The 19225-nt window shown below is 54.6% G+C and overlaps 1 protein-coding gene across 4 annotated transcripts in view; it reads right to left on the bottom strand.

Moving 5' to 3' along the window:
* The window catches only part of JARID2 (jumonji and AT-rich interaction domain containing 2), a 260698-nt gene that overhangs the window by 14322 nt on the left and 227151 nt on the right, over positions 1-19225 (bottom strand). For all 4 annotated transcript variants that reach the window (XM_025444031.3, XM_049106036.1, XM_049106035.1 and 1 more), the window contains 3 exons: positions 13213-13448; positions 6405-7485; positions 3003-3505 (listed from right to left, as the gene is read on the bottom strand). In XM_025444031.3, coding sequence (XP_025299816.3) covers positions 3003-3505; positions 6405-7485; positions 13213-13448 — 1820 coding nt within the window. The remainder of the gene's footprint in view (positions 1-3002; positions 3506-6404; positions 7486-13212; positions 13449-19225) is intronic.

Raw genomic sequence — 19225 nt, 5'->3', positions numbered from 1 at the left:
CCGCACCCTGTCTCTGTGCTTCCCCAGGACCGTGGGCTGCTCTGCGTCCCGAGCTGACGTGAGCACAGAAGGCAGGAAAACGCTCTGGGGAGGCTCCTCGGTGCCGACCCAAGGACCCGCCGCCCTTGCAGCACCAGCACAGACAGGCCCGATCCAGCAGAAACGGGGCGCACCCGGCTTTACAGGGAAGCGGGCAGAGACCCTTGGTTTACCCCATGTGCGCAGCAGGAGGGACGGAGGCAGGGGACAAAGCAATAGCATCCACACGGGTGGGGGCCCGGGCAGAGCCGGGGGCATGCAGGTCAGAGCGTGGGCCCTCCACACCCCAAGTCCCCAGCCACCGGAAAGCCAGCCGGATGCGCAGCCTCCTCTGGTGGAGGGGAACCCACGCACTGGCCCGTCACCCCTGCACACCTGGAGGGACAGCACCCAGCACCCCGCCCTCCGCCCAGGGTATCCGCGACGACGTGCTCACACGATCCAACAGCTACCTTCTACTCTGGGAATCCCAGCTTTGGTCCCCGTTTTCACCTACCACTGAGGGGAGCTTTCATTTCACAGAGGCAAGCCCCATGACACGGGCTTTGCTTGGCCAAGCGCATCTGCCCCTTGATGGCAGAGATGCCCACTGAGCACCTACTGTATACCAGGCCCGGTTCTAGGGGCTGGACATGGAGCACTGCTCAAACGGACAGTGTCTCTGGCCTGTGCCATGCGGCCCGGAGGCAGTGAGGGCCGTGAGCCAGAAGCAGAGTGACAGGAGCGGCAGCAGAGGGTGGCTTTCACCGGAGGCAGTCAGGGAACGTTCTCCTCGTGAGGTGACCCTGGAGCACCCCCATAAAAAGTAACGGGCTTAGGCCAGGTGGCGTGTCCTCCTTGCATTTGGAAGGGCAGTCAAAGCAATCGGCACAGAATTTCTGGCATCTGCTTTTGCTTCTCAGCACTGAAAGTGACCGCTTAGGGTTCTAACTAAGTGAAAGTGCTTCCACACATGGCCAAACTTCTCGACACATTGTTCGTTACACGGTAAGAACCTAACCACCAGAAGGGGCATGACTGACCTCGCATCAACTAAAAGCAGAGCGCCTGGAATTCAGGAAGACACCGGGCACACGAGGGCCAATGCCCCCAGGGCCTGAAGCACCTCCAGAGCCACAAGCTCCCCTCCCAGGCCCTTGGCGTGCACACGCTGCTGCTGACCTCACCTGACCTCACCACAGCCAGGCTGCCGCCAGGGCCGAGCACCACCAGATTGTGATGAACCCGAATATGATCAATTACAGGACACGTTTCCACAAAAACTCTACTCAGATTTGCCTCATTCTTGTAGAATTGTCCTTAAATAAAAAGTAACAGGGATGCCTGGGTGGCTCAGTGGTTGAGCATCTGCCTTCAGCTCAGGGCATGATCCCCAGGTCCTGGGATCGAGTCCTACATCAGGCTCCTTGTGGGGAGCCTGCTTCTCCCTCCGCCTGTGTCACTGTCCCTGTGTGTGTGTGTGTCTCATAAATAAACAAAATCTTAAAAATAAAGTTGCAGAAGTGAAAATTATATTTCTTGAGTTGGCAGCTATTCAGTCACTGGACTTATCAAAGGCCTTCAATTGAAAAGAGCTTCTCGTGCAAGCATCCAGGAAACACTCAACACATGCTCCTGAATTTACTCTTTGCACCTTCTTTTTCCTTATCATAAAATACTGAGGTATAAAAAGGTGCTGGCAGCCACTGCCCACCCCCAGGGTCCCTGAGGGGCAGTGCCAGGCCAATGACAACAGGGGACAGAGCACAGGAGATGGAGCCCTGCAAGGGAAGACCCTTTGTCTAAGCAAGCGGGCTTAGATCCTTCTAGAAAGGAGCACAGGAAATAGAGCCAAGAAAAAAATAAGTGTGGCCAAGGGCAGCCGGAGCTGTGACTTCCCGTGTGCTCAGAAAGAGAGGACCGGGACCCAGAGGCAAGTCCAACTTCCCAGGCTTCTGTGTGGGAACGAGGCCCAGGTCAACTCCTCCAGGCAGGGACAGGGCCAGCGCTGGCCTGGAGATGGTGACAGGGATGCAGGCAGTGTGTGTGTGTGTGTGTGTGTGTGTGTGTGTGCGCGCGTGTGCGTGTGTGTGTGTGTTGGGGGGGGGAGAGGCTAACCCACGGCAGGCTGTGTACTGCCCCATGCGCTGCTGCCAGGCCGGGCTCCAGGTGGATGCGGCTCGCTGGGTGCAGGTCATCCAAGGACACCCCCTCCCGGTAATCCCACTCCGGGGTCACTGGGGTGATTTCTGCAGACACCTCTAGCGAGGGTCACAGCAGGGCTCTGCTCACCATGCTGGGTGTCCTGCTCCCCCTGGGGGGTGGGCTGCCCCGAGGCAGGAGCTTCTGAGGACCAGGAACACTGCACTGTGCCGTGGCAGTGCCGGGGAAGACCATGGCCACGTTCCTGTGTCCCGCCTCCCCGCAGCCACACACTGGGGACACCCGCACCCGTCACCGTGTCAGAAAGGACCGGGCACAGCCAGGCGCTGGCAAGCTGCTCAAACCCAGGCAAGGAGGCCAAGGAGGCAAGTGTTCCAAGCCCAGAGGATCTGGCTGCACTGGGCAGCTCCCTCTACCGGGATGGGCTGGGGTGCTCGGGAGGGCCAGGCTCAGCCCAGGGGTACCTGCACCCAAGCCAGTGCGTGCCTGCACGTGGGCACACACGCACCCAGGCACACACAGTTCATCTCGCGCAAAGGAAGCCTGAGGCCTAGAGCCGGCCAGCGGCTCAGTGCGGTCACTGCTGGAAGGGGGCAGAGCTGCTGGACTGCCGCCACCAGGGGCCCCTGGCCTCCCGCCTACCCTACAGCGACCCAGGAGACGGCGGCTCCCTGTTCAGGGCCACAGACCTGGTGCTTCCAGCCAGGGAGCTCCACCCAGCGGCCAGCCCCCCCCCCACCCCCACCCCACCTAGCAACCCCCCCACCCCACCCTGCCCTGCCCAGGGGCCAGCCTCCCCTCTGCCCCTATGGGGAACCCACCTTGTATATGCACTTGTGGAAGTCACTGAGGACGCCTTTGTCCTCCTCCTCCTCTCGCGCCACTTCCTTTTCCTGAGCAAAGAGTCGCCGCCGGCCCGTCTTGAGCTGGGCCGGGCCCACCTCTTTGAGCTTGGTGCGGAAGCCGTTCCTGTGGGCCACGCCGTTGATGAGGCCATTCTTGGGCTCGAAGCGGGGCAGGGGGTGGAACTTGTTGTAGTCGTGCTCCGTGTGGCCCTCCAGGGGCCCCTTCCGCTTCTCCAGGATCTCCTTCTCCATCAGCACCTCCTTCTCCAGCCGGCGGTGCTCCTCGGGAGACAGGGAGTCGTAGGAGAGCAGGTACTGGCAGTAGGCTTCCTGGAGCTTGGCCAGCCGGTCCTGGGCGGTTTTGGGGATGCGCAGCATGTCTGCTAGTTTGTTCCATTTTTTGAGGTCAGTCACTTGCTGCATGCCGCCCATCTCGTTAATCAGCCGGAAAAAGCAGGCCAGGTCGAGCTCGCAGCCTCCTGGGACGGTGAGGGGACAAAGCACAGGGACAGTCAGCCAAATGGACCACCAATGAGACCTCCCTCGTCTGACTGGCAAGTCCAGGGATGCCCACTGTGTGCCAGGTGGCTTCGGGCCCTTGAGGAGCTCAGCCTGCAGAGATGGGATGGGGACAGGCCAGGGCGCTAGGGAGGCAAAAGCCGGCAGTGGGACCGCAGAGCCACAGGGCCTGCCACCTAGGGTGGGACTCTCAGAGAAAGCGTCCCCAGGGAGTGGAGGTGTGAGTAGAGGCCACAACGGAAGAGGGGGAGGCCTTGCAGATCTGTGAGGATGGGCATCCCAGGGACCCCCCCAGCCCCAAAAGGGGCAGCACAGACATGCGGTGCACCCCCACACACACCCCAGGAGGTGGGGGGAGCCAGGGGAGAGGCAGGGGCTCACCCCTGGAGATGGAGGCAGGGCCTGAGTGGTGCTGCCCCTGCGAAAGCTGTGACATCAGAAACCAGATGTGTGCAATATGTGACGTCTGTCCCCATCCTCCCCTACACACACACACACACACACACACACACACACACACACACACACAATAACTGGTTTTCAATCCCAGTGGATTTCCAGGGCAAGAGGCAGTACTGGAGAGGGCAAGCAGTCTGTCCCTCACCTGCCACCGCCCGCGCACGCCGATGGGCCACTTACCTCAGAAGCTAGTGTTCCCCACACCCCTCGGTCAAATCAGAAAACTGTACTAACGCCCCTCCAAATCACACACATCCAAACGCTTCACAGAGTGACTCTACGTGGGCCTGGAGAGCAACCTCCCTCTAGTCAAGAAAAGGAGGAGCAAAATCTTGCAGAATAGCCATCCACTGGCTACCAGGCAGTAGACACGTAACAACATGCGAGGGGGGTTAGGTCTTGCAGGGGGTGGGGACAGATGTATTCCCAAAGTGCGGGCAGCCGAGCCCTGGCGGCCTCTGATGGCCGCCTGATAACAGCGTCACAGCGCAGGGCGGGCTAGACACCGCGGGCAGGACCCCGGGGGGTCTCAGGAGACCAGGGACGCAGGTGCGGCAGCTTGATGGCCTTAGCTCTGCTCGGTGAAACACACTGGAGAGGAAGTTCACCTGCCCTGGGCCGGGAAAGGCCAAAGGTCGAGATCCCCTCACTCCCTCCAGGCCTCCAGCTCAAAAACCCAGATATCCAAGGCGGATGGCCCATTGCCGCACTCGCAGAGGTGGACAGGGAGGCGAGTCGCCCCCGCCGGCCACGGCAGCTCCCGTCACAGGTGGATCAGTTAAGAGGCGATCCAGAGTTTTGTCTTTTTTCTTTGTAGCACCTGGATTGTGTAAGATGTACACTGCCTGAAAGTGCATCATGTTGTGGGCTCCTGCCCTGCACCCACTGGCCCATTCGCAGGGCTGCCAGGCTGCCAAGTGACAAAGTGCCTCCTGCACCCCCTGCTCCCCAAGGGGCTGGGAGCAGACGCAGAGGCAGCCTCCGTCCTGGCAGATTCTGGAAAGCTGCTTCGGAGCGGTTAAGCCCCTTGTTCTGAGGAGCCCAAGCTCAGGCCCGTGGCCCGAGGCCTCTTCAGTCACAGGCTGGTCCAGCAAACCCCTCCCACTTCTACAGGTGATGACAAACAAGGCCTCACACTTCCGGCAGCAGGAGGAGTGTGAACACACACAGCACAGGGACACGTCCACGCAGCCTCCGGTGTTGCGTGAGAGGGTGCAGGTTGAGACAACCTACTCTGAAGAACAGTTACTGGCTCTCGCTGTGACGTCACCTGATTACCTCACCTGTCCCCAGATGAACCACGGTCCCCCGGCAGGATGGGTGGCAGCACCCAGACATCTCACCACAGCGGGGAGGGCCTGGTGTGGCTCCAGGCACACCCAGGGCACAGCCCACACACCTGCTCACAGCCCGGGTCCCACAGCCCAGAGCCATTCCTGACTGTGGACCCCAAACCAAGGGTTCTTTAAAATTAAGGGATTCCCACCCAGGTGTGAGTGTGGCAGGCACCTGCCGACAGAACTGACCTCCATCTTGCAGGGAGCCCGACCTTACTGCCAACTCCTGACACTTGGATGGCAGAAATGGCTCATCCCCCCGCCTCTGCAAAGTCTGGGGCCTCTGAAATGCCCGTTTCACAGGCCTGGAGCTGAAACACAGAGCTGTGTGACCTTACCCAGCCATCCCCCCAAGGAAGCCTGCACTCTGCAGGTCCCACTCCTCCCCGATGGAGCCGCTGAGTCTTTGGGAAGCAGCAGCAGCAGCAGGGGAAGAAGAAGGACACAGGAGCCCGGGAGGGCCTGTGTGTGGGCTCTGCCTGCGGCCTGGCCCCCACATCTGCAGGGATGTTCACTCACACGCCCAGATCCCCACCCCCCACCCCCGACGTGAGCTCTGCAGTGCTCCCCACACTCAGGAGAAAATTAAGCCCATCCCCTGATCTCTGGTCTCCGAAAGGGCCCCGTTGGTCACCAGAAAAAGTGACACGCAAGGAAAAATGAGGACACAGAAAGAAAACAGGTTGGCCTGTGTCACCCACATGTTCGAGTGCTGAAACCCTACCTCCCAGGGCCCCAGGCGGGGACCGTATCTGGAGGCAGGGTCTTTAAAAAGATGATGTTAAAATGAAGGGTCGGGGTGGGTCCTCATGCAGTAGGACGGACATTCTTATGACAAGAGGAAGGAACACCAGGAGGGAAGCTCACGTGGGGCCAATAGGGCAGAGACCGGCACCCACACCCCAAGGCCCATAGGCCTCCAGAGAAACCACCCGCTCCAGGCTAGAAGCCGCCAACTAACCTCCCTTGCACCCCGCCTCCCATGGCCTCCTGCATGGGGCCACCCGGGGCCACGGCTCCATCATCCCTCGGGGCCCAAGGACAAGAGCGGCAAGAGCCTCACCTATGAGCGGGAGCTCGTCCATGGTGATGCCCTGAGATCTGAGGTGCTTCTTGATGCAGGCCAGCCGCTGCACGTTGGGGCCCCAGCGCCGGCCCAGCTTGTGGATGTGCTGAATCTGCGTGACAAACCGCATCTCGTCGTTGAGCTTGCACTCGGGCCGCCAGTCTGGAGGGGGGATCACCCTGCACATGCCGTACTTCTCCACCTGAGCGCGGACCGACTCGATGTAGACGAGCGGGTCGTGGAACTCCTTGGCGGACGGCCTGAGCACGGGGATCTCGTCCATGGCCGCCCAGCCGGCCCGGCCGCCCCCCTTCTCAGGCTTGGCCGCCGCCGCCGCCGCCGCTGCTGCCGCCGCCGCCGCCTCGTGGGGCTTGTGCAAGGGCTCCGATTGCGAGGTAGAACGATTTTCACAGGAGGCGCTGTCCGCCTTGCCGTGTGCTTGTCTGCCCGGCGCGCTCTTGCCGGCCGTGGCCCGCTTCGGCCGGTTCCTTTCTAGGCTCCGCTCGGGCACGTCCTTCTTCACGTGCCCGTTGAGCAGGGCCTTCTCCACCGGGGCGGGCGCCGTCGGGGGGGCCGCTGCCGCCTTCCTGCCGGGCGCTTCGGCAGGGCCGGCCGTCCCTTTCATCTTCTTGGGTGGGGACTGCGGCTTCTCTGCCTGCTGTGCCTCTTCCAGTCTCCTCTTGGAGTTCCGCAGCCCCTCCCTCAGCTGCCGCCCCCCCACCTCCTTAGTGCATGACTTTGGGTTCAACCTGCCACTGACCTTGAGGCCATTGACGGCGTGCCCGGTGGACTTGGACGCCCCCCCGAGGGATAGCACCTGTTTGCGGGTTTTTGCATTGCTACTTTCAGTTTTCCCTGAGATTGTGTGGTTGACAGCGGAACTGGGCTTGTGGTGATTGGGTTTGGTTTCCTTGACCAGTTCTCTCTTGGCTTTGGTGTATGTGACAGTCCCCTTAGTCACCGTAGCAGTGTACTTCACAGTTTTGGACGGTGAAGGTCTGACTTCGCGCATCTTTTTGGCACTGGTTGCACTTGTACCCAGAGATGACATTCGAGTGACTCCATTTACCTTCGAAACCTGGGAGGCAGCAGGACAAGCAGAGGGAAGGACAAGAGAAGAATTAGTAGGACTTATGGGGAAGCAAACCGAGCCGGCCGCCTGCTCTCGCATGGAGGAGTACCTGACAGACTCAGGTCTCAGAACCTTCGTGCAAGCACATGCCGCCTGCCCCCTATGCCTGCAGCACAGTTTCCTTAGCATTCCTGTTAAAAGGCTCTTCCAGAAAATCGACGTTTCACGATGACAACCTGTCCACTCACCTGCCAGTCACCTGTCACAGGTTAAGGACATTTACAGTAGCAAACCGCTGCCCATTTAGGAGAAGCAAGGGGGATGCACACACACCCTCTGCCCTCCAAGAAAAGACAGGTCTGCAATTCTGTGTGCTCCACAAAACAGCATGCTCTGCCTGCAGAATTTTTAAATCCATGGGCTAAAAAAGGAAGGCAACCAAAATACCATAGAAAGAAAAGAACAAAAGCACTCATGTGGCCCAGCTCCCATGCAGGTCACAGGGCAAGCCCGGGCACATGGCTGCCAGCGGCTGGCATCTGCATATCCTATGGTCTTTGAGATTGGGCCCCATGGAGCAGGATGCATCTCTACTTCTGCAGCCAAGCAAAATATGCCCTCGCTCTCCTGCACGAACAGTTCCTGTGTTCCCACCCTCCACAAACTCCACATTCAGCACTCCGCGAACAGTGTGAACCAAGCAGCCTCTCCACACAGCTGGACTCGGTGGAAATTCTGTGACACACACGTCACCTGTGTCAGAGTGAAAGCAAAGACTGAGGGGCGGACACCAGAAATGTGTAACTTCCAGAAGACGAGGAAGGGCCCAGCCAGGAGCTGCTGCTGGGTGTCCTGCTCTAGGTGGACATCACGTCACAGCTCTGCCTGTGGTGGCCTCTGACAGGTTCTTCACAAGTTGGGCTTCAATTTCTCATCTGTGACATGAGCTCAAAACAGGGGACCACCACCTCCAAAAGACACCAAGTGGAACTTACACAATCCCAGGGTAAGGAATGATCGTGGCCACCACTTCACCAGTAAACCCCACGAAGAGGTGACTGGGAAGGAGAAGCATGTGCTCCCACATCAGGGAAGCTGACCGACCAGCTGCAGTCATACAAGGGTGCCTCATCCTGCCAGGCTGGGAGAGCGGCACCTAAAGCCAGCGCTCCCAGGGCCCCCCAGCACTCCCATGGGCCTTGCCGCTGCGTCATCAGAGGAGTCAGGTTCCCCAAGACAGGGCCTGAGTCTGAGTGACCTGTGTACTACACTGAGGCCCAGCCCAGGAAAATGCTCTTGACCCGAATGGGGAAAAACAAAAACAAAACCAGGACTTTCCCATCAGTATCCAAACCAGTGCTCTTAGATCCCGCTGGAGGGCTTGTCAAAACAGATCACTGGGCCCCACCCCCTGGGGGTTTCTCATCCACTAGCTTTGGGATGGATGGAGACCTTGAGTTTCTAACAAGGGCCCCCCAGGTGATGCGGAGGCCGACTCAGGAACAGACTTTGGGAACCACTGAAGCAAACTATCGGTCGGAGATTCTGGAAATGGAGAAAGAAGTGTATTTCTTTAGGGATACCTGGGTGGCTCAGTGGTTGAGCATCTGCCTTTTATTTAGCTCAGGGCGCGTTCTGGGGGACCTGGGATTGAGTCGTGCATCAGGCTCCCTGCATGGAGCCTCCTCCCTCTGCCTGTGTCTCTGCCTCTATCTCTCATGAACAAAAAAATATTTTTTTAAAAAACTGTATTTCTTTGATGCCACCAATCACATACAGTCCAATAAAGCCCCAACTTTCTGGCACAAGGCACTGTTCCAGAAGCCAACCCCAGGGCGCCTAGAGAACCAGGTTTCCTTCCTGTGAGCCAGCCTGGAGGCCTGGCCTCAGTGAGGTGTCGGGCTCCACTGGGGGGGCTGCAGGGCAGGCCCAGGGGTTACAGCCAGATCCATCACTGCTCGCCACCCCTACAGAGAAGCAGGACTGACCACACTGGCTAGGGGAGACAGGTATCTGGAATAAAGAAAGGGAAATCAAAGCAAATCAACCAGCAGCCTGGCAACAGTAAGTTAAAAATAGTTACACAACCTGGGGATGGGGCAGACAAACTTCCCCCAGAGAGTACCACTGATCTCAAATAGGAGGTAAAACATGGGAAACACAGAGATCTCTAATGTTTCTTCCCCCCCCCCCCAAATGCCTCCATTAACTAAACACAAAATGAACCATTTAAAAAAACAAAAATCGGGAAATCCTGATGTTGCTCAGAGAGATTTTTCCATCAAGACACAGAGGCTTCAGGGATCCAGGATCTTGAAAGTGGAAGACACGCACCCTTTAGATCTCCTGGCCTTTGAGAGGGCAGCCTGTTCCTATCTCTTCACCCAGCCCAAATACTGCCGATTCCGCAGCCTGACCCCACACCGCAGATTCTCATCTAGTTGGTGAGGGTGGGAGAGTTTTCTCCTAACACTTCTGTTGTCTCCACTGCGCAGCCTCAGAGCACCCAGGGGAGACCAGAGAGCCAGAGAGAGATCTCTCAGACTCCACCTCAATGAAGAAAGAGCGCAGGGCCCCTCAGTCCATCCATTCTGCCTTCTTGGGGGCGCCTGGCAACCTCTTCCCCATGCTATGTCACAGGGAGGTAAACTTCAGCATGATGGAACTCTAAAGGACTATCACTGCCTTCAATGGCAAAAAAGAATCCCCCTTCTTGTTGGGGGCACCTGGGTGGGTCAGAGGTTGAGCATCTGCCTTTGGCCCAGGGCGTGGGATCAAGCCCCGCATCGGGCTCCCTGGAGGCAGCCTGCTTCTCCCTCTGCCTGTGTCTCTGCCTCTCTCTGTGTCTTTCGTGAATGAACGAACGAATGAATAAAATCCCCTTCTTGTTTACATATTTTCATAAACTTTAATACTGGTGGTTACTGCCAAGATGCACAGCCAACTGCCCAGCTCTACAGAAGAGTTAGTCTATTCCCTTCCTTCCTCAGCATCCTTACAGTCCTCTTTGAGAGCAGCTGGCTACCCGAATTTTACGCACACACATCCACATCGCAGGCTCAGAGACTAAATGCATCTCTCTTGGGACTCACCAGAACCACGAACTTGATTTCGAGAAGTAAATTGCGGAGACTAGAAAGGGCACATTTCACGCACTGAATTCCTTCTTCCCACCCCGTGCAGCCCATCCAGTACGTGCCTGTGTCCTGCCTGCCGGCAGAGGCCATGATGCAGCTGACCCGGCAGCCCAGCCCGGGAACCCATCTGTCCCACCAGCTGTGCCACGTGTCCTAAGGTAGGGACAAGACAGGATCAGGGACCTAGGGCCCATCTGTCTGCACACACACTTGTCTTCAGCGGTCCGGTGCTCAACTGGTACCAAAGAAAACCAAGGAATGGAGGGAGGGTGTCGGTTTGCCTTGCCGCCAGAGATTCTCTGTCCTCTCAACCCACCACCTTATCAAAAAGGAGCAAATACCGAGTTTCAGCGTAACAGAACGCCCGGGTCCCTCAGCCACCTCCCAGGGCAGCGGGTCTGACATCACAGGGCCAGGCCCTGGGAAGTACTTACCCAGGGCATGTGACAGGTCACTTACTTCACTGGACGACTAACACGAAGGTAGCGAGGGGCAGATTCCCTGCTGTGCAATGCGCTTGAGCTGAGGAACTACAGCTCTGCAAGCTGTTCCTTCTCTCGGCTCTGACAGGGGTTTTTGCCTTTGCCTCCCCGACAACACACCTAGCTCTGGAGGGCCAGAGGGTGGGGTGGGCGTCTGCAGCATGATCTTTGCCCACTGCCACCCATTCATCTGTAGCTCTGGCTCCCCTGGGCACATGGCCACGAGGTGGTGGTTGGTGGCAGAGAAGCTCCTGGCTTCACCACCAGAAAGCCCACCATCAGGCTTTGGGTTCCCACCAGAGGGAGCTGCTGAGCTGGGAGCCTGGGCCCATTCCTTCAGACCCCAGGAGAGCTGGGCTGGGGGTGCTCAGGAGAAACACTTGCTGAGCTGGGCAGAGCTCACCTAAACTCTAAAACTTGGATTGAAAAACAAAGAGCCTGGGATGAACAGAGCTGCACCAGGCAGGCAGTGAACTATGGGAGGGAAGGCCTTCGTCAGAGAAAGGGGAAGACCCAAGTTAATAAACACAGAATGCTCCCGACAAAAAAGGGAAAACGGGAGGGGGGCGGGGGATGGAGTCCTCAACCTCTGAAAGCACCTGCTCCCACTACAGGCCACACCGCCAACACCTACAATCCCACCTACAAATAAGCACACAGCCCAGCACTGACCAATTCCCAAATCATGTGAAGTTGTGCTCTCTAGGAAAACGATGATGTCTGTGTTTCAGGAAGAGTGTGCAATGTGTAAAATAGGCTGCAACTACTTGCTCGGTATCTCGAGAGAGCAAAGGATGAAGAAGTAGGATGTGAGGTTCCTGGAAACGCCACTCTGAAGATGCTTGCCTCATTCGCCCCACACACCCAAAGAGCTGAATCGCTTTTAAAAGTTATGACTAATAATATATGTGTACACACACACCACCCTCCTGTGTGTATGCGTACGAATACACATGTTCAGGGAGAAATCCCTGTCATCAAGAGAAAAGGCCGAATGTAAAGAGCAGCTCCACAAAGGGAGAAAATCCATCAGGTTCCCACCATCTCATAGTTATTCTAAATAACACTGCGGCTCAGGGAAGCCCCTCAAATACTCACCCTGACTCAGTCTTTAAAGATTAGGGTCTCTGGTCTACTCTGGAGAAATCTTAGCTCTGGGTCATAACGCCCAGTGAGGAGAGCTCATCCAGGATCCCCGCGGCTCCTTGACTTTAAAATGCAGTGAGCACAGGAGCAGCGGGAGCAGCGGGATCAGCGGAATGGCACCGACCCGGGGTACCCAACCCTTGACTGACTGCGTGCCTACGGGCACCTGCCTTTCTCCGCCCGCATCCCCCGGGAGAGAAATCACTGTCTCAGGATACTAACAACACCAGCAGCTGACCCCGAGGCCATTCCTGAGCGTTTCCCAAGAGGATCTGTGCTGTCTCCTGGGGATGGTGGTAGGAGCTGGGGCTGGAGAGCCAGGAACGCTTGACCTCAGGTGATCCTGAGGGCCAGGCTGCAATGTGCTCTGCTAAGTGCCCCCCCACCGCACCCCAGCACAGGGGGCACTGCTTAGCAGTGCGGGTGCCCACGCACATCTGCTTGTGAGTCCTGGCGGAGGCAAACCTAGTCACATTAAGAACAGAGCAGTCTAGGACCATCCCCGGACAGCACTAGGCAGCTTATGGGCCTGGTTTCAGGGTGAAGCTGCTCTGGGCTCAACCAGAGACAACAGGTTGAGCCTCTAACTCATACAGTGCCCCAGACATGGGGGTGGAAGAGGCATAGTGAAGGAGGGAAGTTCTCTTTGCCCGGCTCCAATACATCCCCACACATGAGACCCTGGGGCATGCTCCAGGGATGCACGCAACCGCACCAACACACCAGCTGACCCAAGAGACCAGCTGACCCAAGAGACCAGCTGACAGATGTTCACACACACACGAATCCCTCTGTGCAAAGACAAGGTTCCCTCAGCATCCTACCTGTGAGCATCACCCTCCTGCTCTGTGAGCCCTCACATTATGGATTTCTTGAGGCTCCTACTCACATGTCCCCTTCTGTTACGTTGGTGATGGGGGAGGTGGCATCTGGCAGGCGGGCACCATGTGGACCAGGGAGGGCTTTACCTGTTTCCGTAAGTCCTGAGCCGACCGATGCAGAGGGGGGTGGTGGTGGTTAGCAGCGAGCCCCTTGGCCGAGGAACCCGTGGACGGGGCCGCTGGGGGGTGGGCCGCTGAAGCCTGTTCCCTCCGGCTGTCAGCCCGGTGATCGCTGTGCTTCTCCTTCCCCGGAGTGGCCTCTTTGCTTTTATGTTTCTGAACAGGTTCTTTCTCCCGTGATGACCTGCTGGAACCATTGAAAACTAGAAAGAAAGAAGAAAGAATGAGGTTATGACACTAAGTATGTTACCACAGAGCGCCTGATTATCTTCTGATGTCAAAGAAAAAGAAAACGTTCTGGATAGTCTTTGCGTCCCACACACGCTCAGAACAAACCCCAAGACAAAACACCACCTCCCTCCCACCATAAAAACCAGGAATAAATCCAGGCCCAGAGACTTAAAAAAACAAACAAACAAAAAAAAAAAAAAAAGAAGCCCCCCAAAAAACATTATAAGCATGTCCAAGTAGTTATTTGCTTTAAAACCGTTGAAAAATCTATTTTTAAAAATCGCTACCAAAACAAAACCAAAAAAACGCAGCAGCCCTCAGAATATCGATTATCATACCTTAAATAAAAACAGAAATTAAAATGAAGACATGAACACAAACGGTTGCCATCCTGAGAACAGAACTACCCCACGTAGGAAGATACAGAAGATCTCAGATAAGATCATAGATGCTCAGATTTCTTTTTTTTTTTTTAATTTTTATTTATTTATGATAGTCACAGAGAGAGAGAGAGAGAGAGAGGCAGAGACACAGGCAGAGGGAGAAGCAGGCTCCATGCACCGGAAGCCCGACGTGGGATTCGATCCCGGGTCTCCAGGATCGCGCCCTGGGCCAAAGGCAGGCGCCAAACCGCTGCGCCACCTAGGGATCCCCGATGCTCAGATTTAAAGTTACGCATTCTGAGACTGAATATGTGCTGTCAGGAACACAGCTGTGGTCCCAGCCCCATTGGAGACCAGAGAAGCGAGAGAGAGAGAGAGAGAGAGAGACAGAGACAGAGACAGAGACAGAGACACAAACACAGAGAGACAGAGACAGAGTGCACATCTGAGCTGGAGTCAGCCCCACTTCTATTCCAGAAGCCCTAACAGCACTAACAGCCATCACATCACATTGCCGACCACAAGCCAGGGGAGCCGGCTACAGCGGTGAAGCACACTCAGCCTTTGAATCCAAAGGGACAGGCTGGACGTGATCATCGTGGCCATTTTACAGATGAAGCCAGCAGGGTGGAGGAGGAGAGTGCTTGCCAGAGTCCTACTTGCCGGTGACCGTAGCACTGGCAGGCTGGCCTGCCTCCCAAGCCCACCGCCCTGGGCCCCAGGTACAACGGGGACCAAGTACACGCCTGGTGCCAGCCACCTAGGCAATTCAGAAGAGGAGAGCAACGCTCGCATTTGTGTCGTCCACTTCAACTCTGTTCCTGTCGTGAGTTCCAACTTCTATGCAACAGCTGGGGCTTGCCATGCCAGACCCGTGGGTCCGGACCCCTCCACGGCATCCCTGAGCCTTCTATTGCCCCTGTGCCACAGGTCTCCCCTGCCCTCAAAACCATCCCAGCGGTGGTGGCAGGAAGTGAACCCTTGCACTTGTCCTTTGAGAAGGGCTCCTGGGGCATCTGCTGACAACGGGGAGTCTTACAGGCCAGTGCAATCACCAGTCACTGCCCTCCCTCTCCAGCTGGGCCTGCCCTGGCTGGGCTGTGCTGATTTCCAGGAGGTAAACGCACCACCGGCCAGCAGCAGGAAGTCATTGCCTCCTCTGAGTGGAGGCCTCAAGCTGCTGGGGGAGGAAGCCCCCTTCAGAGGGCTCAGAAACAAGAAGCCTCTCTTCTGAGGACAGCCACCTCCAGACATAAGCCCACAGCTCCACATACTTTCTCTTTCACCTCCGTCATGTCCTTTAAATTACTGTGATGCCTTGGAGGTTGCAAATATTTTCCTGTTATCTGTCATTTGCTTTTCCATCTGTTATGATGCTAAATCTGGTAACCCATTTTAACCCTTTAATTTTATGCTTAGAAAGCTCACCCGGTATTTTCAAATGCTAAGAGAGTCCTCTGCATTTCCTCCTGATTATCTTATGCTGGCTTCTTTTGACCACTTGTTACTATGAGGTATGCGATATGAGAAGGATTTATATTTACATTTGTCACGCCTGGAATGGCTGTAAACCTTGATCTCAGAAATTTCCTCCCAGGAAATTGGTAGTCACTGACTACCTAGTTTTTTTTGTTTTTTTGTTTTTGTTTGTTTTTTTAGTTTTGTTTTTTAAAGATTGTATTTATTCATGAGTGACACAGAGAGAGAGGCAGGACACAGGCAGAGGGAGTAGCAGGCTCCCTATGGGGAGCCTGATGCAGGACTCAATCCCAGGACCCTGAGATCATGACCTGAGCATGAAGGCAGACATTCAACCACCAAGCCACCCAGGCGTTCCAGTGACTATCTCTTCTAAACAGATTTTCAATCCTGCAGTGAAAGACCAAAATATGGTGTGTGATCCGCCATGGTGTGACGTTCTGCTGGATACTCTTAGTTACAGGGAGAATGGAGAGCTTCAAATGGTTGGCATTTATTCTAAGTGTAAGTAACTGTGCTCCATCAGAGCCCATCAATCACACCAAAGCTGGCAGTATCTGTGCTCACTTTCAAGACAAGAGCAGCATCCGTAAGAAGTCATACTTCAGGGTGATTAAAACTCAAGCTAAGGAACATGAATCTGGGCAATTCCTGACCACTCGCCAATTTCCTAGAGAAGTGAGCACCACTCCTTTATTGAAACAGCATGGAAGTTGGCTTCTATGAGGTTTATTGTTTTGGCCTTTGGGGAGGTGGGGGTAATCTCAATCAAATATTCCTTCCTGGGCAGCCCTGGTGGCTCAGCAGTTTAGCACCTCCTTCAGCCCAGGGCCTAATCCTGGAGACCCAGGATCAAGTCCCACATCAGGCTCCCCGCATGGAGCCTGCTTTTCCCTCTGCCTGTGTCTCTGCCTCCCTCTCTTTCATTAATAAATAAAATCGTTAAAAAAAAAAAAACACACACACACAAATATTCCTTCCTCCTCTGTGCTGTCACTGCCACAAAAGTACCACCAATTCTGTAATCACTTCCCTTCATTTGGTTAGAAAGATTTTGTCTTCAATGGGCCTGTCCCCTTGTGTATTGACAGTGTGTTACATAGCAGCTCAATTCCCAGCACTGTCTTTTTTTCAACAGCATTGGTGTATCTGGTCCTCAGTGTTCTCATCTGTAGCCTGGGGATAACGCACGTTTCCGCACCGAGGTTTGGGAGGCCTCATGAGCGCACATTCAGAAGGATCAGCCCAGATTACTAAGGCATCAGACTATGTGGGCAAGACCTCTTCTTGCTTTCTATCTTCCTTGCCCAGAGCAGCAAGAAGGGCTTCCATATGGGCAAGTGGCTGGCCTGAGCTGAAACCGGTTTCGTGGTAAAAAAAGATGTGCTGGGTAGCCTGGGTGGCTCAGCAGTTTAATGCTGCCTTCAGTCCAGGGTGTGATCCTGGAAACCTGGGATCAAGTCCCACATCAGGCTCCTGCATGGAGCCTGCTCCCTCTGCCTGTCTCTGTGTCTCTCATAAATAAATAAATAAAATCTTAAAAAAAAAAAAAAAAAAAAAAGATGTGCTGTGGATGCCCTGCCTGAGCAAGAAGAAACAAGCGCTGAAGACACACCTCGTATTCTCTACTGGTTTAATGAATGACCTGACCCCCGGGGGAACCAGAGACCCTTTCAGGGGGTCCCCTAGGTCAAAACTATTTTTGTAATTAGACCAAGATACTTACATGCCTTTCTCACTTAATGATACGAAAAGAAGGTGGATGAGCATCAGGGAAAAGCTAATCAAAACCACCAAGAGACACCAACTACTTCACATCCACTAGGATGGCCTCCCTCACAGGACAGATAATGGGGAGTGTTGGTGAGGACTTGGGAGATATTCTAACCCTCATTTGTTGCTGGTGGGAATGTGTAAGATGTCGTGGCCACTTTGGAAAATGGACCAGATTTTTGTCCTAAAGTGAAGCAGTTACCATATGACCCAGAAATTCCACTCCCTTGTATGTACACAAAAGAAATAAAAAATACGTCCACATTGGGGCACCTGGGTAGTTCCGTGGGTTGACTGTTCAACTCTTGGTTTCTGCTCAGGTCATGATCTCAGGGTCATGAGATCTAGCCCATCGTGGAGCTCTGTACTGGACGTGGGGTCTGCTTAAGATTCTTTCTCTCCCTCTGCCCCCTCTACCCTCACCCGCTTTTTTTTTTTTTTTTAAGATTTTATTTATTTATTCATAGACACAGAGAGAGAGAGAGAGAAAGAGAGGCAGAGACACAGGCAGAGGGAGAAGCAGGCTCCAAGCAGGGAGCCCGACATGGAACTCGATCCCGGGTCCCCAGGATCCTGCCCTGGGCAGCAGGCGGTGCTAAACCGCTGTGCCACTGGGGCTGCCCTCACCTGCTCTCTCTTAAAAACAAACAGGGCACCTGGGTGGCTCAGTTGTTGAATGTCTGCCTTCAGCTCAGGTCATGATCCCAGGATCCTGGGATCAAGTCCCACATCAGCTGCCTTTTCCCTCAACCTCGTCTCTGCTTCTCTGCTTCTATCACTCATGAATAAATAAATTAAATCTTTAAAAAACAAACACAAAAACCAGGGGGCAGGTGCCTTCAGTGCAGAAGCAGCAAACTATACTCCTAAGTAGCAGATACATCATTACCAGTTACTAGCAGATAAAAAGGATGAACGAAGGAAAGAAAAGCCAGCTTTCATCTCTGGGATTGATAAAGCAGTACAAATTGTTAAAGGTACTAAATCCCAACCCTTGGGTGCACATGCTCTGTGTGACAAAATGCAGGTACACAGGAAGTACTTCTCCTGCATATCAATGTAGATCATTTCCAGGGAAAGGCAACTTGTATGATGGTTTAGGTTGCAAAGCTAGCTGTTTTCTTCATGGAACACTTTTTATTTGAAAGAAGAACTGATGTAGTGATTTGTCCACTGTTTCCTCAAAGATGAATCCAGTCATCCTGTCGTGGAAAAGAACTAATAGTCTTTCCTGCCAGTGATGGAATTCGTGACTTCAGGCAAAAATTAGAGTTGTAGAAGAGCTTCATCTGCCACCCTCAGTTCCAGAGCCTCCCCCACGCTGGAAGCCTTCTCTGGTGAGGCCAGGAGATGCAGGATTGTTTCAAAGTGTTTAGTGAAAGGTGGTGACAACTGGAAGAGGTACTTGGTGAAGCATTATTTTCAAATGATTGACACAAAATGTTACAAAGCTGTGCACAGGTAAGAGATCCATACAAAACACAAGGTGAACTGATGGATTTTTTTTTTTTTTTTAAGATTTTGTTAATTTATTCATGAGAGACACACAGAGAGAGGCAGAGACACAGGCAGAGGGAGAAGCAGGCTCCCTGCAGGGGAGCCTGATGCAGAACTCAATCCCAGGACCCCCCCACCCCCCTGCAATCACACCCTGAGCTGAAGGCAGATGCTCAACCACTGACTCCCCCCACGCATCCCCAATTGTGACGTAACAGAGCGGGAAAAGGTCACTGGACCAGTTCAGATGGCTGTACCGACAGACCTTCAGGAAACTACACTGCTTGAGTTTGAGTGTGATACCAAAGAGTAAAATCATCCACAAAAGTTCCTCCCTTTTCCAACTACATTTTATCCTGAGACCGATTTTCTTCATTTATGTCACTTGCAACTATGTACTGAAAGAGACAGCATACGAAAACAGACAGTAGGGCAGCCTAGGTGTCTCAGTGGTTTAGCGCTGCCTTGGGCCCAGGGTGTGATCCTGGAGACCTGGGATGGAGTCCCACGTAGGGCTCCCTGCAGGAGCCTGCTTCTCCCTCTGCCTGTGTCTCTGCCTCTCTCTGTGTGTGTCACTCATGAATAAATAAATAAAATCTTTAAAAAAAAAAAAAAAA

Source organism: Canis lupus, chromosome 35 (genome assembly GCF_003254725.2).
Source record: "Canis lupus dingo isolate Sandy chromosome 35, ASM325472v2, whole genome shotgun sequence".
Lineage (NCBI taxonomy): Eukaryota > Metazoa > Chordata > Mammalia > Carnivora > Canidae > Canis > Canis lupus.
Note: the sequence above shows the minus strand (reverse complement) of the source record. Positions and strands in the feature narration are given on the sequence as shown.